The sequence below is a fragment of the Diplotaxodon limnothrissa genome, linkage group LG23 (genome assembly GCF_057381915.1).
Source record: "Diplotaxodon limnothrissa isolate DT_005_m linkage group LG23, D_limnothrissa_male_GT1.1, whole genome shotgun sequence".
Taxonomy (NCBI): Eukaryota; Metazoa; Chordata; class Actinopteri; order Cichliformes; family Cichlidae; genus Diplotaxodon; species Diplotaxodon limnothrissa.
The window spans coordinates 20,612,127-20,639,455 of NC_140617.1; the positions used below are offsets into that span (position 1 = coordinate 20,612,127).

General features: G+C 40.0%; 1 protein-coding gene across 3 annotated transcripts in view; it reads right to left on the reverse strand.

Moving 5' to 3' along the window:
* Positions 1–224: 224 nt before the first annotated feature.
* The window catches only part of LOC146607958 (protein NLRC3-like), a 34,186-nt gene continuing 7,081 nt past the window's right edge, over positions 225–27,329 (reverse strand). Inside the window, exons 1-11 of one of the 3 annotated variants that reach the window (XM_085348467.1) lie at positions 10,196–10,284; positions 10,013–10,111; positions 9,784–9,909; positions 8,875–8,953; positions 5,496–5,724; positions 3,550–5,347; positions 3,275–3,448; positions 2,798–2,971; positions 2,087–2,260; positions 927–973; positions 225–751 (exon numbers count right to left, since the gene is read on the reverse strand). In XM_085348467.1, the coding sequence (XP_085204593.1) occupies positions 225–751; positions 927–973; positions 2,087–2,260; positions 2,798–2,971; positions 3,275–3,448; positions 3,550–5,347; positions 5,496–5,724; positions 8,875–8,953; positions 9,784–9,909; positions 10,013–10,111; positions 10,196–10,284 (3,516 nt within the window). Of the gene's footprint in view, positions 752–926; positions 974–2,086; positions 2,261–2,797; positions 2,972–3,274; positions 3,449–3,549; positions 5,348–5,495; positions 5,725–8,874; positions 8,954–9,783; positions 9,910–10,012; positions 10,112–10,195; positions 10,285–15,845; positions 16,578–17,407; positions 17,455–17,735; positions 17,913–18,684; positions 18,859–18,977; positions 20,755–21,316; positions 21,546–21,700; positions 21,780–27,329 lie in introns of those variants that run through there. The other 2 variants (XM_085348466.1, XM_085348468.1) reach the window with 2 other exon arrangements.

The window sequence follows — 27,329 nt, forward strand, 5'->3', positions numbered from 1 at the left end:
AATGAAGAGGTATCATATAAAGATTATGAGCTGAACTAAACTTCAGAGAAACATAACATATAAAAAAAAGAATCCTGGGATAATAATAGATTCCATTTTTCAATAACTGAAGTTTCCATCATCATTTAAACCATCAACTGATTGAATCCATGAATCTGAAAACATGTTTTTGACTGTGAGAGACAGACATGTACCGACTGAAATGTTCAACAAGACTATTCATACTAAACTACACACAGACACACTGAAGAACCAAATGAGACCGTAAACCCAGGATAAAGAGGTTCAGTGAATGTGGTGTTGAAGGTGTGGAGGTGGATCAGAGTGTTAGAGACTCTGTAGAAGGACAGAGTGCCAGCAGGACAGTCCACATACACTGCTACTCTCTTAGAGACAGAGGAGGAGGAAATGGATGTTTTTTGCTTATTGTGCCACGCAGAGTAACCACAATAATCAGAGCAGCTCAGGCTCCAGGACTGATCATTTTTTCCAAACACACAGCCTGTCCTCCCCTTCCTTCTGATTGTTCTGTAACTCACTGATATATAAACTCCTCCTCTCCACTCGACCTCCCAGTAACAACGACCAGTCAGACCATTTCTGCACAGCAGTTGAGGACAGATGCAATCAAATCTGTCTGGATGATCGGGATATGGAAGACCCTCCCACACAAACATCACCTTCCTGTTGTTGTCAGACAGTTGGAGGTTTGTGTGTACTGTGTTTGTGTCGATTGTGAGTTGACAGGAATCTGATGGAGAGAACAAACACAATACAGCTGCAGTTATTGGTCCGTCATCTGTTCATTGATTGACACTTTGATGATGACTCCTGACATCAGAGATGTGAATGAGTGATGTGACAGTTTGAAGATGGTTGAATGTGTGCTGCTTTGTTTTCATGAATCACATTAAGAACACACTTACACTTCCTCAGACCTGGTCTCAACCATCGTACTCCAGCAGGCTCCACCCTGAAAGGAGGAGGGGGGTCAGACCAGCACAGTCTCTTTCAGCAGGCACACATGGACATTACATCACTCTCATACACATGCTGTTAGACACTGATAAAGGAACAGTCCAACATATTTATAAAAATTGCAGGCTGAGCAGACATTTTGACTTTTTTGTTGTAAGCATGTTATTTACTTTACTCTTCAGTTTGTGTGAAACGTATTAAAAAAAAAAAAAAATCCCCAAAATTAACTCACGGTGATGTGGTCTGAAAGGTACATATTATGGGCAGCACAGCTTCACCATATAGATTCAGCACAGCCTTATAGATTTAAAATTATTATAATTTATTTATATCAAAGTACTGATATATTTTTGTTTGTTTCATAAAATAGTTTGTTTAATAAATGAGTCCATAATTTATAAAACAAACAAATAGACTAAACAAGTGATTTAAGCAGTGATTAAATTAATATCAGTTCAACTGAATTATATTTTTAAAGTGCCAGTCATGACAACAGCTGCCTGTAGGCACTTTAGTTGCTAAATAAAAAAACAATCACACAATCCTTCATGAGCATTTTTAGAAAGAAGCACTCCACCTTTAGAGCAAACAAATTTGGCCAACGTTACACTGCATGAGCCAGCGTGTCTGTGAAGGTTGTGTGAAGCATCTTCTTGGAGGGTTACACATCCACATGTTGTTATTTATTTATTAAGAACTAGGGTATGTAAACTTTGAATTAGGGTCATGTTGGTATTTTCTGTCTTCAGTAAGATTTTTAAAACAGGCAAACACAGTTGTTTAATAAATGGCTTCCCCCAACCAGTAACTATGAGTGAAAGATAAGTGCTCCCTTATTCTTTTAAGGGAGCACAGTTTCAACAGTAACGGTCAGAAACAGCAGCATAGCAGTGCAATGCATTTTAATTAGATGCTGATGCTTAATTATTTCACGTGACTAATATGTTAGTTTAACTCTTTTGATGGAGCTCATACATGTTTGATGTCCAAATATCATACACATCGAGCAATGAGGCAAGTGTACCAGAGGGAATAAAGGACAGAAAGAACTGTCATCTATTACTGTTATATCAGAGACTGGCTGTGGCTGCAAAAGACTTCTCTATACCTAAGAGTGTGGAGTCCCCAGGATGGATCCTTCAGTATAGCAGACAGCTGCTTTACTTGTTCCTGTCCTGGATGATTGTAGCTCAGGTCCAGCTCCCTCAGATAAGAAGGGGTGGAGCTCAGAGCTGAGATGGGAAAACCACAAGCTTCGTCTGTGATCAAACAACCTGACAACCTGCAGACACAAAGCATGACAGCTAATCTTCCAGAACAGCAGTGCAGTTAAAAAGAAACTTACGCAGAAAGACTAATATATATATATATATATATATATATATATATATATATATATATATATATAGTGGTTTAGTGTGTAGTGGACAAACTACAATGTTAACCAGAAGATGGCACTAAATTAAAACACAGATGATCATTTAGGTTACTATAAATCACTGAGAGGAAACATTAAAATCTAAATGTTTTATCATAGTCAATGAAATGATAAACAATGAAATATAATAGTTCAAATAAAAGTAGAATAGTTAAAATGAAAGTAAAAAATATAAATCTATGCTAAACTTAAACTAAGTTGGAACCTATTTTTAGTCTTTAACCAAATTCAAGTAAAAATCGGAATTATTTTTGACGATACATTATGGTGGAAAGAAGGAGAAAATTTATGAAAAATCTTAAAAACCGTCTGTCTAACAATCATAAAAATTAAGCTAACGAAAGTGTTTATTAGTAATAAAAACAAATGTAGAATCCTGACCTGAGTGTTTCTAGTTTACAGTGAAGACTTCCTAATCCAGAAGACAACACTTTCACTCCTGATTTTGCCAGGTCATTGTTACTCAAGTCCAGCTCAATTAGACTACAGAACTGGGAACTGAGAATGGAGGATATAATTTCACAGCTTCTCTGTGATAGGTCACAGCCACTCAGTCTGGAAAGACAACAAAGCACCAAAAAATAAAAGATAATTCTTGTACATGCAAAGTCTTTACTGGCCTACTCTGAATAAATAAAGTGCTTAAAATGAAATGCTTAACTCTTTCCAGTAAATGTATATATGAGTTTGTTAGTCTCATCAAGTTGTCTCATCACCAGAGTTTATAAATCTTAATAATAAAAAACATGAATATACATCTGTAAAACATCAAACATCAAATTCAAAGTCTGGGAAGTTTTCTTTTTAAATATCTACTAATTACCTTCTCACATCAAATTGCAAAATACATTATCTGACCTGATAGTTTTCAGTGTAATGTGTGGATGCTTCAGTCCAGCAGATATCAACTTCACTCCTGAGTCCCGCAGGTTGTTGTTACTCAGATCTATAGCTGTCAATTCACAGTCCTCCATTTTAAGCACAGAGGACAGAGCTTCACAGCTTCTTTCTGACAGGTTACAGCTATTTAGCCTGAAGATACAGTAATATAAAATTAAGCAGTGATAGATGTGTTTGTCATTCCTGTTAAAGGGAGAGAAGGATCTTTAAATCTTTAAATCTTTATAACTTACAGAGCTTTTTGAGAAGCTTTGACCACTGGCAGCAGCCTCAGAAGAGCATCCTCTGAAGCAGAATATTTCTTCAAGTCAAAAACCTCAAGGTCTTCTTCTGACGACAGTAAGATGAAAACCAGAGCTGACCACTGAGCAGGAGACAGCTCATCTGTGGAGAATTGTTCTGAACTCAAAGACTGTTGGATCTTCTCCACTATGGCACGATCATTCAGCTCATTTAGACAGTGGAACAGGTTGATGCTTTTCTCTACAGACAGATTCTCATTGAGCTTCTTCTTGATGTACTGGACAGTTTCCTGATTGATCTGTGAGCCATTTCCTGTCTGTGTCAGAAGACCTTGTAGGAGGTTCTGATTGGACTGCAGTGAAAGACCCAGGAGGAAGCGAAGAAACAAGTCCAGTAATCCATTTGGACTCTGTAAGGCCTTTTTGACAGCACTCTCATAGAATTGAGACCCTGTATGTTGTCTTGTTTCAAAGTTCCTGGAGGTGTTTTGTTCCTCTTCCAGCAGATTGACTCCAGTGTTGATGAAGGTCAGATGGACATGAAGAGCAGCCAAAAACTCCTGAACACTCAGATGGATGAAGCAGAACACCTTGTCCTGGTACAGTCCTCTCTCCTCTCTAAAGAGCTGTGTGAACACTCCTGAGTACACTGAGGCTGCTGTGATATCGATGCCACACTCTGTCAGGTCTGATTCATAGAAGATCAGGTTGTCTTTCTGCAGCTGATCAAAAGCCAGTTTTCCCAGAGACTCAACCATCTTCCTGCTCTCTGGACTCCAGTGTGGATCTGTCTCAGCTCCTCCATCATACTTGAACTTCTTCACTTTTGTCTGAACCACCAGGAAGTGGATGTACATATCAGTCAAGGTCTTTGGCAGCTGTCCTCCCTCTCTGGTTTTCAGCACATCCTCCAGAACTGTAGCAGTGATCCAGCAGAAGACTGGGATGTGGCACATGATGTGGAGGCTTCGTGATGTCTTGATGTGGGAGATGATCCTGCTGGCCTGCTTCTCATCTCTAGATCTCTTCCTGAAGTACTCCTCCTTCTGTGGGTCAGTGAACCCCCTGACCTCTGTCACCATGTCCACACACTCAGCAGGGATCTGATTGGCTGCTGCAGGTCGTGTGGTTATCCAGAGCTGAGCAGAGGGAAGCAGGTTCCCCTTGATGAGGTTTATCAGCAGCGCATCCACTGAGGTGGACTTTCTAGGGTCAGTTATGAGCTCAGTGTTGTGGAAATCCAGAGGAAGTCGGCACTCATCCAGACCATCAAAGATAAACAAAACCTGGAAGTCCTCAAAGCTGCAGATTCTTACTTCTCTGATTTCACTAAAGAAGAGATTAACAAGTTCCACCAAACTAAACTTGTTCTCTTTAAGGACATTCAGTTCTCTGAATGCAAATGGAAATATGAACTGAAAGTTCTGGTTAGCTTTTTTTTCAGCCCAGTCTAGCGTGAACTTCTGTGTTAAGACTGTTTTCCCAATCCCAGCCACTCCCTTTGTCAGGACTGTTCTGATTGGTTTATCTCTTCCAGGTGGGGCTTTAAAGATGTCTTCTTGTCTAATTGTTGTTTCTTTTTTGTGTAGTCTCCTGGATGCTGTTTCAATCTGTCTGATCTCATGTTTGGCATTCACATTTCCAGTCCCTCCCTCTGTGATGTAGAGCTCTGTGTAGATCTGATTCAGAAGGGTTGGATTTCCTGTTTTAGCGATCCCCTCAAACACACACCCAAATTTCTTTTTTAGGTGAGATTTAAGTTCATATTGATAACGTCGAGCAAAGATTTCTGAAAACATAAAATAAATAACCCAAATACATGAATTATTATATAGTCAACATCTCATTCCTCTAAAGAGTGAACATATGTTTGTCTAGCTCTTGAGATATTTGTTGCATTTATCCAGCAGCTGCAGTCTTGAGAAAAATCCTCTTACTGTTTTGCAGACTATCAGCAAGTTCCTCTTGCTTAATTTTCCTCAGGAAGTGCAGTGTAATCTTCACAAAAGCCTCTTTGCTGTTTTCCCTCTGCTCTTTAACCTCAGCCTCCAGCATCTCTTCATCCTTGCTCTGACTTTCTAAGTATTCTGGAAAATCTGCATGTAAAACCTTCTGTAGCTCCTTCAGTTGTTTCTTCACAAAAGAGATGATGTTGTCCTCCACGAGCTGGAACAAAATACCACACGAATGATACAATAAATTGAAATAATTGAGCCAAACATTAGATCCATGTTGTACACACTAACAATCCACTGGGCCCTGTTTCAGGAAGCCGGTTTAGAAAACTCAGAGTTAAAAATGATACGCAGGGTTGAGTAACCCCGAACTGTCCAACTCGGAATATTCCGTTTCAGAAAGGCTGATAACAATTAGTTCAATCAACGCGGAGTTGCTTTAACCCCAAGTGAAGCGCGCGGACGAGGATACATAAAGCCCTGATAAGCGGAGCACAGATTAAGCGAGTCACCATGGAGACGGAGGGAAAGAAGGCGCGGTCAATGTATTTCACAGCGCTTGAGGCCGAAATTCTGATGGCAGCATATGCCGATAACATGCAAATTTCTCAGAAAAAAAGTAACACAGCCTCAGCTGCAAAACAAAGGGAGCATGCATGGCAAAACATAGCCGACAGAGTCAATGCGTGAGTGTTAATATAAACATTGATCTAGGGATTTCCACCCATTTAACACGTTATTTTATCATATGTTATTTTATTTGTTATTTTATACATTTTATTTTGTGATGTGATGTGAGCGCAGGTGCAACCCAACAGGCCCCAAACGTGCCTGGCAGCAAGTAAAAATGAAATATAAAAATATAGTCCAAACAGGTGAGGTGTAATTGTATTATGAGCCATAGTGCTTGGTCTGTTTGTCCCATGTAAATCAATTGCAGTTAGAGGCTACATTAATTTTCTTTCTGTAAGCACTTATTGAAATTATCTGAGCACATTACAAGTACATATTTGCTTACTCTGTTTGCTCAAATGTGGCCCGTTATAGCCAACAGAAAAAAAGCGGAGGCCCGAAAAACAGGTGGGGGTCCTCCACCACCACCACTCACAGAGGCTGAGCAGTTGGCCCTCAGCCAAAACAGTGGGCGCCCTGTGGCCGAAGGCATCTCTGCGGGGACATCCTCTGAGTCAATAACCCCGCAAGACACAAGTGCCTACATAGGGGGTAAATTCAAAATAATACATGATGTGCATACATCCTTTCTTCACAGTCACCTTTGCAGTGCTACTCATTCATTTGATAAACTCTTTACCATAATGGATTATTTTGTAGTGAAGTTATTTTCCTACTGATTTTGCCTTCCCTCAGTCTTGGTTGTCTTTGAGAGCATAATGACAATGAAGTGTAAGGTGATTGGTATGTTTGTTAATTGCCATTTGGTCCCTTGTAAGTTTAAGTGACCTGTATAAACCTCATATTCTATCAGTTGATGGTGGTGGTGTACTGCATCTGGTGCAGCCTCCTGTTGAGCCAGACCAACATGCAGTTGTGAGTAATACTCCACAGATTATATGAGTTTACAGTAGAACAGCAATGTTGTTTATTTCTTTACTACAGGAAAATAATGAAGAAACATTGACAGCTGTTACAGAGGAGGAAGCAACAGAGACACTTTATGAGGTTTACATCTTTTAATACTTTGTGTACAGGAAACACAGGCGACCAATAAAGCCAGTTGAACAAAAAATCTGTTTATTCTTCTTTCAACATGTTGAGGTGATGGGTCAAAGGAAATGATTGTGACATATGGTGTCTCTGACTGCGCTTCCATCTTGTATGTCCGTGGGAGGGTCAGGATGTTCATGGTTTGGATCACTGCTGATGTTTGGTTCAGAAGGACAGTGTTCTCCTCTAATTGTGGCAATGTTGTGAAGAATCACACATGCCACAATAATGTCACATGCCCTTTCTGGGGTGACCCTGAGTCTTTGCAGGCACTGGAACCGGGCCTTAAGCATTCCGATAGTCATTTCAATTCTGGCTCTTGTCCTGCAATTAGCCAGATTATATCGCTGCTGTGGGCCCGGTTCAGGGTCAGGGTAAGGGGTAAGCAAATAGGGTAAACATGGATACCCCCTATCACCAAGCAAGTAGCCAGTGAACTCTCCTAAGACAGAAGGATACACTTCAGTTCAAATGTCCCTGAAGCAATTGGTCTTTATATATTTTAAAGTATTCTCAACTCACCATGTCCAAATTTTGTGCTCAGTGTACATTCACGGAATATTTGTGAGTCATGGACAGAGCCTGGCCGCTTGGCTTCCACATTTGTGATAATGTTGGCAGCATCACATATGATCTTCACAGTGCAGAGAACACAAATTAGCATCCATTACTATAATGAAATAATTTGTTAGTTTGAAATGCTACAGGGAACTATGTACCTGCACATTAATGCTGTGGAAAGACTTCCTGTTCACATAGTCTCCTTCATTTACTGAAGGAGCAATGATTGGAATGTGAGTGCCATCTGTACAGCCAATCACGCCTGGGAACCGTGAAAATAAATGTAAAATTTAAGTAGTAGTCCAAGTAGCACCACATCATAAATTAAGTTTTGGTCATCCTGATACCTGCAATTTTGTGGCATCCCTCTTTGATGAATCTTGTGGGTCTATGACCGGGGAACACAAACGAGTACAGGAGACGTTTCAGTGCAACTGTAACATTCCTGACTGCCCGACAGACGGTAGCCTTGGAAACGTGCTCAGCGTCACCAATATTATACAGAAAGCTCCCGTTTGCAAAAAACCGAAGTGCAATACAAATAATATGTACAGAACTGAGAGGATGTCCACGATGTGTCACATGCGTAATATATGGCCTGAGGATGTTATTCAAATAAATTATAGATTGTGCTGAGAAACGGTAACGTTCACACAGAAAATCATCAGGAAATGATAAAATGTCCAAACGCGCTCTGATCACTCTCTCCCGGCGGAGAGCTCTGCGGAGAATTTGGGCTTCACGATCTACTGGCTCTTCAAGGAAGGGGCACGCCATGTCTGACACTTCCTACTGTCAGGTTTCCGACAAAGGGGCGGAGACAGTCAGGGTTAGTTGTAGTAAACCTGCTAGGGGGCAGGTTAGCTTCACGGAGTGTGTCGTCATAGTGACTCACTGAGGCTTCATCTGAACTCGCTTTGTGAAACCGAAAACCCAGAGTTTTCGTTAACTCAGGGTATACTTACTCAGTTTTTCCACTAAACCGGCTTCCTGAAACAGGGCCCTGGTCTGCAAAATGCAGCATGGAGATGACTGTGAACAAAATATATGTAAAACTGGTTATACATGTACAGACCATAAATATTGACTCCAAGTGTGTTTGACACAGATGTGCAGATTGCCCACTGGGTACCTCTGAGCTCTCCTGGTCCAAGCTATGGAGGAATCAAAATAAACCTATCATATAGGTAACAAAAATTCTACGAGTGGCCAAATCAATAATCTGATATATATTTTTAAAGAGAAAGAATTCAATCACCACTTAAGCATTATCAAAAGAAAACAACACTGAATCTTAACAAAGTCAAGAACACTCTTAAAGAGGTAGGAGTATAATTGGCACTCCCAAGCCCAATCTAGGCCAAATCAAACATGTGGTCATCAAGAATGTGATTTCTATACCGGACTGGTCAGGACCTGGGTTAACAAACAACTCTGCGTATTAACAGGGTGACAGTAGAAACTGCCAGTATTGGCTAAAGGCAAAAAAGGAGGAGAAGGGAAAGGCATATTCAAATCCAGTGAGAGAGAAGGAAAGTAACAATATGGGCTTTAAATGGTGGGCCACAATTGGTAAACAAAGCAAATTGGTTGAGCGAAAGAAGGGACATAGAAATGTTGTTGTTTGTGGAAGGACAGCAAGGCCAGGGGCGTTGGAGGTGGATTCAAACTGTTGTTCAAAGGTGTAGATATGAAACATAATGAAGTAGGAGGAAGGAAAAGTATGTGAATAGTGCTGTGTAGGTCAAAAGAATGTCAGACAGGATCTAAGGAGCTTGGAAAGAAAAAGGTCATGAGTTTAACACCAATAATCAACGGGTGATGTTGAGTGTTTTTAGTGGGCATGCCCAACAGGTTCTTCCGAAATGTCATTCGGAAGAGAAACACAAATTATGAAGTAAGCTAGGTGAAATGCAGCAAAACAAAAATTAACAAAATTTATTTGTTTTCTATATCTTAACAAAGTCAACATGCTTCTGCTTACTTTACAGAATTAGCCTGTTCATCTTTAAAATCAGTAGGCTGTTTCCTTGAATTATTGCTCTTAAAGGAGACATTGCTGGATTCATCTTTATATTCATGTCCACGTGCGTCTGGTCTTTGATGAATCCTGACAGAAGAAAAATTATTAAATTCCGCAAATGTTTCCTTGCACATAAAACCTTAAAATGTGTATTTGAAGTTCAAATCAGTTAATACCAATAACAACTTACATTTTACCAAAGGAACTTTTTTGTCTGAAATTAATCACAACTTCCTTTGAATCACTGCTTTTTAAGGATAAACAGCTGGGTTCAGCTCCAGGTTGGTTCCTGTGAATAATGATGGAGCAGTGATGTGAGTGCTGAGGTGTGACATGGAGAAGAGTCATGGACAGTTAGAGATGGTCATCTCACCTCTGAGCTTTGGTCTGGCTCTCATGTTCCCCACACAGAGTGGTTTTAGAGGGAGGGACCCCCTCCTCTCTGTCGTCACACTGATACATGCTGCTGAATTGACGTCAGCTCACACACACTTTCTACCTTCACCTTCCGAGGAAACACAAATCATTCATGTGCACATCAACTGAAATCCTCCTTTCCATCATGTGTGCTGTCCAAATATCAGCTGCTTCTTTTCTGCTTCATCTCAGTGTCAGCTGAATGCAGTCAGACAGCAGTGTGAGGCAGAGGAAGCTGCCATCAGCTGCTCTACTTCTACTATCAGTCCACTAGATGACGCCATGAATCACACACTGAAATACACTGAGTCACTGTAACTGGAAGCTTCAGTTCATTAATAATCACTCAGTTTAACACATCTAAACAGGATTTTAAAACAATTTGGATGATCCATAATTCAGAGAGGATCAGTAGTATTTAAGGTAAAGTGAAGAAGTGGATATTACTGTTTGAATATGTGATGATTATAATTATTGTGAGTACAAGAAAACAATGATTAGAATAAAATGGGCTCAAGTTTGTTTAGATGACAGGGTGCAGCTGTAGATCACACGAATAGGACAGGATTTGTGAATGTGTGTGTTTTAGGTTGGTTTAGCTATAAGCCTGGGTGTGTGTAACTGTAGAGAGAGAAGAATTTATTGACAGTGGGGGTCTGCCTGACATAAAACGAAATAGGAAGCCACAGTTGGAGGGTGCTAGAAATGTGTGGAACAGCTAGAAAAGAGAGAAGTAGTTCGTTGCCCTTCAGCCTGAGGTGCAGAGAGTACATCATACCCCCACACATCCTGTTTATAGGGTGCCTGAGCATTGGTGTTACACACAGACACGCACACTCACACACATATAGTGCTATGTATATTCATATATCATCATTTAGGAAAGTTGTTTTGAATATTGTAGATGACCATTAGAAATAAACACCAAGTCTAAATGTAAGGACCTGCTGGACTGTCCCTCAGATCTGCTTCTAGGTTGAAAGATCTCCCTCCGCGCAGAGCATCAGGGTGTTTGTAACTTCAGAGTGGTTTTTTTAGCTGGGTGATAAAAGGACCAGCAGTATAGAGTGAAGATTACAACATTATCTACCCAATGTATGAGTTTTAGTTTAAAATTGTATAAATCATGGTAAACTAAGGTTCACAAGTGTTTCTCTAAATTGTGTTTTTATATTAAGTAACAATTCTTTTATCTTTTGCCTGAACATATGGATAGGAAGTCACACATTTTGTTGTTACACATTAGACCAATGACATCAGTATTTGCAGAAATATATGGAGGTGACTGACAAGTTTCCATGTTACCATGGCAACGTGTTTCACTTCCTTTGGTTGCATTTGTATCTGTCAGAAAAAAAGAGAAGAGAGAAGACAGGAAACTGCTGCCAGCAGCATCTTTGCAATGTGGTTTGCATTTTTACCATGTGACGTCACGTCTAGGATGAGTTTTAGTATAACAGGCTGACACGGGAGAAATCAGTGTCAGCTTTGTGCATTCATCCCAGTCTTTGCTGTTTCTTCTGTGATATATGCAAGCTTACATACATACATATATACATTATATTATTAAGATTAAATATGTTTAATATTTTTGCTTCAATGTAATAAAAAATTAAATAACTTCTTTTTGACCTATGGAACAAAAGTCTTTACTGCCAGATGTAGCAGGTGTAAATCCTCAGTAACAACCCACCAGGCTGGGCAATGAGTACACAGTGACAGTCAGAAAACTAGACCCTTTAATGGTAATACATACAAATTATTATTAGTTATTATCATTATTATCAAATTATTATTATTAAGCTTTAAAATGTTGGAGCAGGATCAAATAAAGTCCATTATAAATGTGTACTACTCAAAGAAATAATTAAAGCGTTCTGTTAATAGAGCAGGAGCGGGAATGGTTTTACAGGTGGAGGGCACTAACATTTTTCCCTCTTCATCTTTTCTGTCTGTCTTGTCATTAGTTTTGCTTTGGCTAAGGTCATTGTCCCTACTGGCACCAAGAGGTGATACCAGAACGTTTGCTGTAAAGTCTCGAGAGCATCAAGGAGATTCCAGGAGACAGTCACTCTGGTAGAGCTGGACGGGGTCATAAAATGTCCTGAGCCATCAGCAGTATCTGTTCTTTTGTGCAAGGAGGAACAGGATGAGCACTGTCAGAGCCTTACAAAACAACCTCCAAGAGTCCACTGGTGTAAATGACCGAACAATTAGAAACAGACTTCACAAAGGCGAAGATCCTGTGGTGAAGGTCGAGATCCTCTACTGGGCCCCGTACTCACTCCCCAGCACCACAGCACCAGCCTGATTGTCATTTGCTGTGGAGTACTAGAATTAGCAGGTCCACCACTGGCACCCTGTGTTTTTTACAGATGAGAGCAGGGTTACCCTGAGCATGTGTGACAGCTGTGAAAGGCTCTAAAAAAGCAGTGGAGAACGTCATGCTGCCTGTAACATGTCAGCATGTCCGGTTTAGTGTTGGGTCAGTGATGGTCTGAGGACACAAATTGATGGAGGGATACACAGACTTCTACAGGCTGGGCAACTACACCCTGACTGCCATTAGGTATCAGGATGAAATCCCCAGACCCATGTCCTACCTGACAGTGGTGGAGAGGGTCCTGGGTACCTCCTGATGAAAAATGTGGCGAGAGTATGCAGGCAGTTCCTGCAGGATGAAGGAACTGACAGCACTGACTGGCCCCCAAGCTTGCCTAACCTAAATCCAACAGAACAACTCTGGGACATTATGTTTGAGTCCATCTGATGCCACCACGTTTTTCCCTCAGACTGCTGAGAAAGTCAGTGATGCCCTTCTCCAGATCTGTGATAAGATCCCTCTGTACACCCTCCACCCTCTTGTCAGGAACACACCCAGACATTGTCAGGCTTGCATACAAGCACATGACGTCCATACAGACGACTGAATACCATTTTGGGTTGGTGCCATTAAATTTCATCAAAATGGACTCAGAAAATTTTTCACTTTGGTTTTCTGAGCATCTTTGAATTCATTATGTTTATTATTTTCATTCCCATCAAACGACATGGCCTCTTTTCATTCCGACCACATTACCCATTTAATATCAGTACAAATATCCACTGTGTCCTTTTTCCCCACTGACATCTGATGTGTTTTCAAAGTGTTCATTTTTTGAGCAGTTACATGTTCACTCTGTTCTAGGAAGAAATCAGTAGAAATACACAAATGAAATGTCAACTATACATGATTATATCATTTCTCCAATAAACAGAAATGTTGAGCTCTTAATAATTAGGAAAAAAAACCCTTAAAGGTAGGTGTGGTGGAAGACACCAAAATGAAAGCATTGCTCTCATCTTAACAAGTGTTCTCAGACAAATGTAGTAAAAGTAAAAATACTGTTCATTTGGAGCAGCTCCTGTCTATAGTTTAATCATTGAATTATGGAAGGTGTACTTTGAGTTGAAGTAACTGTAGCAGTGGGAATATCTCAAGCAGAAAAAAAGAAGTATTCAAAGTTACTCGAAGAGAGCAGTGAAGAAAAAATATTGAGTTAACTTTCAGGTCCAGGAGAAGATCAAATTTGTAAAGCCAGTTTCAAAATAAAAGACAAATCCTCACGGTGAAAATATTTAAATAGGAATTCAAATATAGTTAATAAGTAGGTAAGTTCCTTGGCTCACATACAAAGAAGCGCACACAGATAAAATTGTGGCTGACACATTTACCTGCTGGCCTCCTTCATTCACTCTGAGTCTGTCACTGTGAGCTATGAGCGGCAGAGTTGTGCTGGAACTAAACAGCGCACAGCTGATGTGATCCAGGAAAACATTACAGACCGCCTCACTCACCTTCACACGGAGCTTCATATGGAAACGATCATCTGATACGAAATACAGGAAAGTGAAATGAAACTTCAATGAGGAAGGAAACACTCAGAGATGCGTTTAAGGCCAATCAGAATCGACAAAATCAACATCTGATCACTTTATAGTTTTAATCTTTTTGGGGAGAGAAATTGACGCATATATCAATGTTTGTCTTACGGTGTAATTTTTTGTCACTTAAACGTCAAACACACAGGCCTATTTTTTTTTAACTTGAAGGATTAAGCTCTTAGTTTCTTCAATGCTTAAAACATTTATTTTTTGAAGTCTGACAGTTTACTGTTGTTTTGTGTGAGCTGCATCCTTGATTAAGTTCTGAACTGAAGTTGGGTTTTTGGGGAGCAGCAAAGCTTCACAGGGAGCAAAATAAATGCAGAACGTCCTACATATTTAATGAAAGCCAGTCATTTATATCAGAATGTAGTTCAAAGTTTTACCAGCAGAGAGCGACAACTCCCCAATTTATGTCAAACTCGTTCACAGTTGATATTAGTTTTACTAGAGCTTCAGTGAACGTTCATCGTATTTTAAACAGATAACTGAGAGAGAGTTCCTCTGATGATGAAACAGTAATGCGCCATTTGTGGTGTTGCAGAGCTGTGGGACTGTACTTGTGGTCATTATGGGACGATTCCTCTGGTTTGAGCAAAAAGATTTTAACGCTGGAAATCCATCAGCTCACTTTAACAGACAGCGGCTCGATTTACTAACAGTCCGCACCAGAGAAACAAACATGTTCAGGCATTAAAAAACTACGGCTGGAATTTTCAAGTGGTGTAGTGTCATTTTTGTGACTGAGAGGCATGGTCACAGCAAGTCTTTTTATGGCAGACCTATAATGTATTTCACATTTTACATTAATAATAATATTTGTGGCATGCAGTAAATTTAACACTGGGATTTGTGATGGTTTGAGTGTTTACCTGGATTCAGGGGGAAAGGTCAGAAAAATATAAATGGGATGGGTGTACGACTCAAAGATGTGAGTGTAGTGCTAAAACTTTGTCTCTGTCCTGCAACTCTTCACAAAAGGGATTCTTTTCTCAGCAGTGCACACAGAGTGATTTTCATATAGTTCACCCCCCCCCCAATCAGAGCTATGCAGACCATATTGAAATGCAACTGTTAATACGACTGTGGCAGATTTTAAGAAGAACCTGTAGCCTCACACAGAAAAAAAAGAGCAAAACCCTTGTTTACCTACATTACACAGCATCAGTATGTTCACATACAGAGTTTCAAACATGAAGACCACATGTTCTGGTGAACTGTTTAAAAACATCAACAAAAACACTTTTGCTGTAGCCTATAGATTTAAATCTCTTTATATTCCATTACAGATGCTACTGTTACTTACCCCAAACATTAGGCACTGTTATGCTACTACTATCATCTACTACTGTTACTATTACTACTGCAAAATAAAAAAAAGGCAGTATAATAAACAAACAAACAAGATGAGAGACAAATAAAACTATATGTATTAACAGTGTATAAACAAATTTCATAAAGACAAAATAGTCTTTAGCCCAGAATTGTGACATTATTTTCTTACAGCATTAAAACTAATTAAATTAAAATAAATACAAAATGAAGGTAAACACAACAAACATAAACAGAGCAGTGTACAGTACCTGGTTTGAAAGTTGACCTTTTCCAAGATTTTAAAGTCTAAAAGACCCTTATTATTATAATGTCTTTACATTACAATATAAATATATAATATAGGCAGCTGTTGTTGTGATTTGGCACTATATAAATAAAAGTGAAATGAAAAGTTCAGTGACACTCATCTCACTCTGGGTTTTTGTTCAAACTTGGTTCTGTCAGTTTTCATTCCAAAATCATATTTCACAATCTTCATCAGTTTTAAGGTTAAACAGTATTAATGGAACCAGTGAGTTTTCTGTCCATGCTTCTGGTCTACAGTGTGCACAGAAAGGCTGATGAGTTCAACTTCACCCCATAACCAAACCCAGGATAAAGAGTTTCAGTGAAAGTGGTGTTGAAGGTGTGGAGGTGGATCAGAGTGTCAGAGGAGACTCTGTAGAAGGACAGAGTGCCAGCAGGACAGTCCACATACACTGCTACTCTGTGAGAAACATTAGATAATGACGTTACTGTAATGGGAGTCCCGCTGTTGTTGTGCCAGGCGCTATACCCTCCATCAGTGCAGGTCAGACACCAGGACTGCTCATTGCCTCCAAATTTTGAGGCATCAATGTCTCCGTTCCTTCCGATCCCTCTGTAGCTTACTGCAATATAAACCTTTCCAACCCACTCGACCTCCCAGTAACAGCGACCAGTCACACCATTTTCACACAGCACCTGAGGCCAGTAATCAAATCTCTCTGGGTGGTCAGGATACGGGTGCTCCTTTCTCAGGTCTGTCACTTTTTTGTTGCTTTCGGATAATTTGAGGAATTTGTGAGCTGTGTTTGGGTCCAGCGTGAATTCACAGAAATCTACCAAAAAGAGCATAAAAATCTTTGGTTAATATTGTCTAAAGTTTCCTGTTTTTCATGTATATCTATATTTAAACTGCATTAAGTTGATTTTTGGCTAAGTCTATTTTTTTAGTAAGTGATGTTTCCATCTGGGGTAAAACTACCTCCTCCAGTGTGTTGTAGCCTGCCACTGGGGACGTTTGAGGACATGTCGGTGGACTCATATTTGATATGACATGAGAAAATACTTAAGGGAAACAAGCTCAACATATGCAGTACCGAAAACTGCAAATGGTTTGAAAAGAATCAAGACGTTCAAGATCAAAACTCTAAATTAAAAAGGTTTGCGATCCATCCCCTCCATGTATGAATTAAAAGAACGGGACTTAACATTCAGCCCTGATGTGGTTGATGAAGCACAAATAATACAATATATAAAATGTTTGTTTTAATGTTGCATTAAAGCAGAGGGGCGATCGTGGCTCAAGAGCTGGGAGTTCGCCTTGTGATCGGAAGGTTGCCGGTTTGAGCCCTGGGTCAGACAGTCTCGGTCGTTGTGTCCTTGGGCAAAACACTTCACCCATTGCCTACTGGTGGTGGTCAGAGGGCCCCCTGGCGCCAGTGTCCAGCAGCCTCGTCTGATTGGGACTAGTAAAGCGCTATACAAATACAGGCCATTTACCATTATACAGTAACATTTACTATGCAAGAATGCACAAAATGCTATATCATGATGAATAAGAGAAAGTAATTCAAAAGAAAAACTATGACTCATTGAAAGTGGGGGAGAGAGCTCAACAGGGGAAGTATAAACATAGTACATTAGAAAAAACAAAAAAAGCACTTACACTTCCTCAGACTTGATTTTAACCACTCGATTCCAACTGGGTCAGCTCTGCAAGATATGGGAGGAGAAATTATTATCTTCCTTTGTTACGTCGCAAATACTTCTAAACACTAAGATGCAGATAAAGTTAAATAAAGCAAAACACCAAATATAGAAAGATTGTTGTAATATTTGTGAAGTATCCCTTTGGTAAACACAACTAAGAGCAAATAGTCTGCAAAAGAAATCTTTGCATACCACAGAACTACTGAAAATCCTAATCCTAGTTAAGTTTGCATGTAGATGCGGAGGAGGACTTTTTCATGTTTTTAATCAGGGTGATTGCTGACCTGAGATTTTCTATTCTCCAGTGTGGATCATTCAACTCAGCAGCCAAAAGTTTCACTCCTGTGTCTCCAGGGTGATTGTAGGACAGGTCGACCTCTCTCAGATGGGAGGAGGGGTTGGAGTTCAGAGCTGAGGCCAGAGCAATACACCCTTCATGCGTGATCATGCAGCCTGTCAACCTGCAAACGCAAAACTACCATTAACTAGGATATATTAAATTTTATGAGATAAGATATATTATACTTCTTTTATCCAGGGAGTTGGAAAAGGGTGTCACAGGAGCCAATGCATTAAACAAAATCTATTTAAAAAGGCCATAAATGAAGTAGAATAACACAATTAAATAAAAGCGATTTAAAATAGCCCAGTAAGGGAAAAACTTATAGAGTGAAAAGAACAAGCTGCAAAGTGAAATAAAATAAAATTTAAATAATACAAAAATGAAACAATACTGCAATCTGTGAATCTTAGAGAAAGAGCTCCATTGTCTGTGCAGCAACTGTTGCAGATTGAGGTTATTCTATATTATATTACATATTATCCACACCCATTTGGCTTACCTCTGAATCTGCTGATGGACAAACCCAAACAGTGTATTCAAACTGAAAAGAGCATTTCCCATCACTAGCAGACTTTCAGATGCTCCAGAATCACTGTGGACAAATACTGGGTGACCTAGTCACCTTTGACACTAAACCCCAAATTACCTTCTCTGATCAAACAATCGTCACCCAGCTGTACAATAAAGAGAAATACACACACACTTTTTTGTTTCTTTTTCTTTTTCTTGTTTTTTTTTTAAATGTCATAATGCATATGACTAAACCAAGTACATTTTCTTAAATTGAGATTTTGGAAAACAAATATGAGGTGCAATGACAATGAAAAAAAGTAAATACATAAATGTTCATTTTTAAAGCAACTCAGTAAAACAGAAGATATTGAACTGACCTAAGAGTTTCCAGGGCGCAATGTGGACTTTCCAGACCTCTGGATAGTGCCTTGACTCCTTTGTCCTGCAGGTCATTGTTACTCAAGTCCAACTCTCTGAGTCTACAGGATGGAGAGCTGAGAATTGTGGACAGAGCGTCACAACTTCGTTCTGTAAGGTTACAGCCACTCAGTCTGGAAAAACATAGGAGAATAAATAAACACATATTTAAAAGAAAAGGAGAAAAAAAAATCTGGTTTTAACAACTATCACATGAACCAAAATACCCAAACCAATATCTGTACCCACTTACAGAGCTTTCTTAGAGGCCGTGACCACTGGTAGCAGCCTCAGAAGTGCAACCTCAGAAGCAGAGTATTTCTTCAGGTCAAACACATCTAGATCTTCTTCTGATGACAGTAAGATGAAGACCAGAGCTGACCACTGAGCAGAAGATAGTTTATCTGTGGAGAGACTTCCTGATCTCAGGGACTTTTGGATCTCTTCCACTAGAGAACGATCATTCAGTTCATTCAGACAGTGGAACAGGTTGATGCTTTTCTCTGGACAAGGGATTTCCTCGATCTTTATCTTGATGTACTGGACAGTTTCCTCTTTGGTCAGTGAGCCACTTCCTGGTTGTGTCAGCAGACCTCGAAGGAGAATCTGATTGCTCTGCAGTGACAGACCGAAAAGGAATCGAAGAAACAAGTCCAGGTGCCCATTTGGACTCTCTAAAGCCTTATCCACACTACACTGGTAAAAAAGGTTTTCTCTTTGGAAAGTTGATTGTTGTTCTTCCATCAGATTGATACCAGACTTAATAAAGGTCAGATGGACATGAAGAGCAGCCAGAAACTCCTGAACACTCAGATGGATGAAGCAGAACACCTTGTCTTGGTACAGTCCTCTCTCCTCTCTAAAGAGCTGTGTGAACACTCCTGAGTACACTGAGGCTTCTTTAATATCAATGCCACACTCTGTCAGGTCTGATTCATAGAAGATCAGGTTGTCTTTCTGCAGCTCATTAAAAGCCAGTTTTCCCAGAGACTCAATCATCTTCCTGCTCTCTGGACTCCAGTGTTTATCTGGTTCAAATTTACTATATTGATTATACTTAATGTTGCTCAGTTTTGTCTGAACCACCAGGAAGTGAATGTACATCTCAGTCAAGTTCTTGGGAAGCTCTCCTCCCTCTCTGGTTTTTAGCACATCCTCCAGAACTGTAGCAGTGATCCAGCAGAAGACTGGGATGTGGCACATGATGTGAATACTTCGTGATGTCTTCATATGTGAGAGAACTTTATCAGATAGCTTGTCATCTGAGAACCTCTTCTTGAAGTACTGTTCCTTCTGAGGGTCAGTGAACCCTCTGACCTCTGTCAGAATGTTAACACAGTCAGAAGGAATCTGATTGGCTGCTGCAGGTCGTGTGGTTATCCAGAGGTGAACAGAAGGAAGCAGTTTCCCTCTTATAAGGTTTGTCAGCAGCACTTCCACTGAGGTGGACTTTCTAGGGTCAGTTATGAGCTCAGTGTTGTGGAAGTCTAGAGGAAGTCGACACTCATCCAGACCATCAAAGATGAACAAAACCTGGAAGTCTTCAAACCTGCAGATTCCTGCTTCTTTGGTTTCAGTAAAGAAGTGATGAACAAGTTCCACCAAGCTGAACTTTTCCTCTTTCAGCACATTCAGCTCTCTAAAAGTGAATGGAAATATGAACTGGATGTCCTGGTTGGCTTTGCCTTCAGCCCAGTCCAGAATGAACTTCTGTGTTAACACTGTTTTCCCAATGCCAGCCACTCCTTTTGTCAGCACTATTTTTGGTTCCTCTTTTCCAGGCAAGCCTTTAAAAATATCTTCTTGTCTAATTGTTGCTTCTGGTCTGTCTGGATTTCTGGAATTTTTTTCAATCTGTCTGACCTCATGTTCTTCATTGACCTCTGCAGTCCCCCCCTCTGTGATGTAGAGCTCTGTGTAGATCTGATTCAAAAGGGTTGGATTTCCTGCTTTAGCGATCCCCTCAAACACACACTGGAACTTCTTTTTCAGAGTAGATTTGAGATTCTGTTGGCACATGGAAGGAGATTCTGAAAGAACAAAGAACACCCTGTACTTAAAGAGAATTTACATCATAATACTGACACACAAAAGTTTTTTACTCTTGGCTGACGCAGAATAATTGTCATTTTGATTCTTGTTGAAGTGCAAATAAAATCAGCCTTTCATTACAAAAAACCCAAAAGCTTGGCATAAATGAAGCATGTGACTTCATTTAAGTACATTGGCACCATTTTATTTTTTACAAATGGTGCCAATGTACCATTTGTAAAAAAAAAAACAAAAACAAAAAAAAACGTAATTCTACTTTAAAGAAGTCTGTTGGTGTTATTAGCTTGCTTGGATGGTGAGGTACATTTGAAAATCGAATCTACTTAGGCTAAAACCAGCCAAAAGCGAAGCTTGATGCTGGGAGGAGGGAGCCCAAAGCCAGAGACGGTCAGAAACAGAAAGCAGACAAAGCACAGGTCCATAGTAACTGATCAAATATGTACAGCATTTGGTGGAAATCTAGCAAAGGTAGCATAAACTAGTTATAAATTATTTATGCTGAGCAAGTCTCTGTTTAAGCCTTTAGAGAAATATTCTTACTGCACTGCAAACAGTCAGCGAGCCTCTCCTTCTTCATTCTCCTCAGGAAGTGCAGTGTGATCTTCAGAAATGCTTCTCTACTTCTCTTCCTCTCCTCTTCATCCTCACCCTCCAACAACTCATCAACCTCTCTTTGATTCTCTAAGCATTGTGGGTAATCTGGACTCAGAACCTTCTGTATCTTTTTCAGCTCACTCTTCACAAAAGCGATGATGTTGTCCTCCAGCAGCTAGAACACAATACTCTGTGAATATCCAATCAAACTGAAATCATCAAGCCAATCAGATTCATGTTGTAAACACTAACAATGTGCTGGACTACAAGTGCAGCATAGAAATGACTGAACCGTATAGATGCCAGAATAACTGTTGTGCATGTACAGACCATAAATATGGAGTCCAGGTGTGTTTGATGATCGTGGGCAGACCGGCCTTTAGGAGCTCCTGAGGTCTGCTGGTCCACGCTGTGAAGAAATCATCAAGAATTAGAGACAGGGATTTTATTTCTCGAAGTTGGCTTGAGTTCCGGTGACGTCACCATCCTGAATGGCGGCCTAAAGTAATAGCTCCCTCGTGAAAATAGTTATTTCGTCCCTTCAGACCATCAAATACTAGACCTACAAATAATACTCGAACAGATGAGAGGGGCAAGAATGGGGAAGACGCGTGCAAACAAAGAAACCACCGCCGCAGAAACTGCAGATGCAGAAAATTCGAGGAGCAGCTCTCTTACGAAGGGACAAGAAGGCGAAGCTAATGCTAACCCAGCTCCCTCAAGTGCCGACGTAAGTTTGACAAAAATCTTGGAGGAGATTCGGGACTTCCGAAAAGACATAAAAGAACAATTAACTGGTATTAAATCAGAGATTATCAGCGTTAATCAAAAAATAACGGAGGCAGAGGTACGAATTGAAAAAGTGGAAGACCGTGTTCAAAATTTGGAACAGACGCTGAATAAGATGATAAAAGTCATGGATCAACAAGAAAATAAGTTACTTGACTATGAAGGAAGATCCCGACGAGAAAATTTAAGGATACAGTGGGGCAAAAAAGTATTTAGTCAGCCACCGATTGTGCAAGTTCCCCCACTTAAAATGATGACAGAGGTCAGTAATTTGCACCAGAGGTACACTTCAACTGTGAGAGACAGAATGTGAAAAAAAAAATCCATGAATTCACATGGTAGGATTTGTAAAGAATTTATTCGTAAATTAGGGTGGAAAATAAGTATTTGGTCACCTCAAACAAGGAAAATCTCTGGCTCTCACAGACCTGTAACGTCTTCTGTAAGAAGCTTTTCTGTCCCCCACTCGTTACCTGTATGAATGGCACCTGTTTGAACTCATCATCTGTATAAAAGACACCTGTCCACAGCCTCAAACAGTCAGACTCCAAACTCCGCCATGGCCAAGACCAAAGAGCTTTCGAAGGACACCAGGAAAAGTATTGTAGACCTGCACCAGACTGGGAAGAGTGAATCTACAATAGGCAAGCAGCTTGGTGTGAAAAAATCAACTGTGGGAGCAATCATCAGAAAATGGAAGACATACAAGACCACTGATAATCTCCCTCGATCTGGGGCTCCACGCAAGATCTCATCCCGTGGGGTCAAAATGATCATGAGAACGGTGAGCAAAGATCCCAGAACCACACGGGACCTGGTGAATGACCTGCAGAGAGCTGGGACCAAAGTAACAAAGGTCACCATCAGTAACACACTACAACGGCAGGGAATCAAATCCCGCAGTGCCAGACGTGTTCCGCTGCTGAAGCCAGTGCATGTCCAGGCCCGTCTGAAGTTTGCCAGAGAGCACATGGATGATACAGCAGAGGATTGGGAGAATGTCATGTGGTCAGATGAAACCAAAGTAGAACTTTTTGGTATAAACTCAACTCGTCGTGTTTGGAGGAAGAAGAATACTGAGTTGCATCCCAAGAACACCATACCTACTGTGAAGCATGGGGGTGGAAACATCATGCTATGGGGCTGTTTTTCTGCCAAGGGGACAGGACGACTGATCCGTGTTAAGGACAGAATGAATGGGGCCATGTATCGTGAGATTTTGAGCCAAAACCTCCTTCCATCAGTGAGAACTTTGAAGATGAAACGAGGCTGGGTCTTCCAACATGACAATGATCCAAAACACAGCGCCCGGGCAACAAAGGAGTGGCTCCGTAAGAAGCATTTGAAAGTCCTGGAGTGGCCTAGCCAGTCTCCAGACCTCAACCCCATAGAAAATCTGTGGCGGGAGTTGAAAGTCTGTGTTGCTCGGCGACAGCCCCAAAACATCACTGCTCTCGAGAAGATCTGCATGGAGGAATGGGCCAAAATACCAGCTACTGTGTGTGCAAACCTGGTAAAGACCTATAGTAAACGTTTGACCTCTGTTATTGCCAACAAAGGTTATGTTACAAAGTATTGAGTTGTATTTTTGTTATTGACCAAATACTTATTTTCCACCCTAATTTACGAATAAATTCCTTACAAATCCTACCATGTGGATTCATGGATTTTTTTTTCACATTCTGTCTCTCACAGTTGAAGTGTACCTCTGGTGCAAATTACTGACCTCTGTCATCATTTTAGGTGGGGGAACTTGCACAATCGGTGGCTGACTAAATACTTTTTTGCCCCACTGTATATAATGTTCCGGGAGGAGCCGAGGGCTCGTCTATGATGGACATGTGGAAAAACTACTGCGGGACACTCTGGAGATAAACCCTACCATGGAGTTTGGCATCGAGAGAGCACACCGGGCGCTGGCATCAAGACCCGCCGGAGACAGGCAAGATAAAACGCGATCAATAATAGTCAAATTTCTCCGCTATAGGGTTAAAGAAGAGATCCTACGTAGAGCTTGGGAAAAGAAGAAAGTTTTTCTGAATGGGAAATTAATATTCTTTGACCATGATTACCCTCCAGTAGTACTGCAGAAGAGAAAGGAGTACGTAGAGGTGAAGCGGGTGTTAAAGCAGAAAAATATCCGCTTCCATACTCCGTTCCTGGCAAAACTACGAGTGTTTTATGAGGATGGAACATGTCTGTATCAGACGGCGGAGGAGGCGACCACAGACATGAAGGACAGAGGGCTTCCAGTTAATGTGACTACATCGAAGGAGAGTCTGGTCGAGCAGCTGTCCTGTACCGCCTGGGAAACAACGAGAGGATCAACTCAGCGAGGGACAGACGACGAGCGAGAGAAAGATATCAGGGCGAGACTGCGAACCTTCAGAAGACAGATCATACCCTCGTCAGAGGAGTTATAAGTACTGTCGGGCTTTAAAAGGAGGTAAAAATACCCGGTGTTATATATATTTCAAGATGTTTGTGTGTATATCTCTACCCCAATTGGATGAGATTATATAGATATAAGCGAGGGATGCATAAAGACACACTTTCTGTGTAATGAACAACGACTTTGTTTTCTTTCGCCTCAAGTGCCATGGCGGGGGCCCTCAGCCCATATATGGGAGAGGCTTTCCCTCACAGCTAGACGCTTTTTCTAGCTCTACCCAGGGTCACTTATTAGAGACCCCAGCCTTGGAACCACAGTTTTTTTTTCTACTTGTTACCTATGTTTGATATCTTTGTTTGTTTAGGGAGTAGATCTGATAAGTTTCATTTTATTTGTTCCATGGACATACGTTGATTACATATGGCTAGTGATAAAGTAAAATTTCTATCTTTCAATGTTAATGGGCTGTTAAATCCAATTAAACGTACTAAAATCTTAACTAAAGTGAAAGCAGAACAAGCCCATATAGTCTACTTACAGGATACCCACTTGACAGATAAAGAGCACGTAAAATTAAAGAGAATGGGTTTTACTAATTTGTTTTTTTCTTCATACAAATCAGGACATAGGAGGAGTTGCAATCCTTATTTCAAGTAAATTAAACTTTGAAAAAGTATCTGAAATGGGTGATAAAGAGGGTAGATTTATTCTAGTAAAAGGAAAAATAGATGGGAATTTGATCACCCTTTTAAATGTTTATGCTCCGCCAGAGAGTGATATTAGTTTCTTCCAAAGGATCATTAATATTATGGTAACAGAAACAGAAGGCCTTTTGATTTGTGGAGGGGATTTAAATATACACCTACAGCCAAAATTAGACTCGTCTAGCAGGAAAACGTATGATAGGAAATCACCATATATCAAAGTGAATGCACTTTTTGAGGAGGTAGGATTAATTGACATATGGCGAGACCTTTTTCCTAATAGAAGGGACTATACTTACTACTCTGCTCCACACTCTCTTTATACAAGGATAGATTATTTTATAACATTTGGTAAAGATAAGGATAAAATACATACTTGTGGAATTGGGACGATAGATATAAGTGACCATGCACCAATATACTTATCCATTGATTTTAACCTACGGTTAAAAAATAATACATGGAAATTGAACTCAAGTCTATTGAATGATTCGCCTTTTAAGGCACAAATTAAATCAGAAATTAGTCTCTTCTTAGAGTTCAATGATACTGGAGAAGTACCACCTCCCATACTATGGGATACTTTGAAGGCGGTACTAAGAGGGAAAATTATAGCAATAACTTCATTTAGGAAAAAAGATAAGAATAGAAAACTAGAGGAGTTGAATAAGAGACTAAAGGAACTAGAAAGAAGACATAAAAGGGACTTAGCACAGGATATATTAAGGGAAATCAAAAACATTAGGAACGAAATTAACAATCTAGCCACACAAGAAATCAAGAAAGATTTAATGTTTTTGAAACAGAGACACTATGAAAGTGGCATTAAATCTACCAAAATATTGGTGTGGAAATTGAAAAAAAAGACAGCGGAAAATACAATTTATAAAATTAAGGACCCAAGTACAAAAGTGATAAAAAATAAATTAAATGAAATACAGGAAGCCTTTGAAAGATTCTATAAAACCCTATACTCGGAAGCCCCTGGCGGGACTGAAGCTCAGATTGATAGCTTCCTGAACCCTCTAGACTTACCCACTTTAGATGAAGAACAAAATCAAGCAATGATAATGAACATAACTGAAGAAGAATTAAAAGCTGCAATTAATAGGCTTAAATTAAGTAAATCACCAGGACCAGATGGTTACACGGCAGAGTGGTATAAAGAATTTAAAAAGGAATTGATACCTGTTTTACTGCCTACATTGAATTGGGTTTTGAAAAAGGCACAAATGCCCCCCAGCTGGAAGGAGGCAATTATCTCAGTTATACCAAAAGAAGGCAAAGATAAAAATGGAATGTGGATCTTTCAGGCCAATCTCCGTTCTTAGACTATAAACTTTTCACATCTATCATGGCCAAACGGCTAGAAGAGTTCCTACCAACATTGATATGTAACGACCAAACGGGTTTCATACATCAACGCCAAACACAGGACAATATACGAAAGACATTACATATTATGGACCATATACAAAAACATAAAATCAAAGCAATTGTGATGAGTGTAGACGCTGAAAAAGCCTTTGATTCCGTCAACTGGAAGTTCCTTTACAGGGTATTATATAAATTTGGCTTTCATGATACGATTATTAAAACTATACAAGCACTATATGACAATCCTACAGCCAGGATTAAAATTAATGGATGCCTATCTAACAGTTTTACCCTAAAAAGGGGCACTAGACAGGGCTGTGCATGGTCACCGTTACTTTTCGCATTATACTTGGAACCACTAGCTCAATTCATTAGGCAAAACGAAGACATTAAGGGAATTTTTATTAAAGGGACGCAATATAAACTGGCTTGCTATGCGGATGACATTTTGGTCTACCTTGGACACCCAACATATTCTTTACCTAAACTGATGCAATCATTTGAACAATACGGCCAATTATCAGGCTACAAAATTAATATAGGTAAAACCCAGCTACTCTTATATAATTATAGCCCACCAGAAGAAATAAAATGTAGTTATCCCCTGGTATGGCAAACGGAGTCTTTTAAATATTTAGGCATAAATTTACCGAAAGATCTTACAAAATTATTTGAACAGAATTACCTACCCTTATAC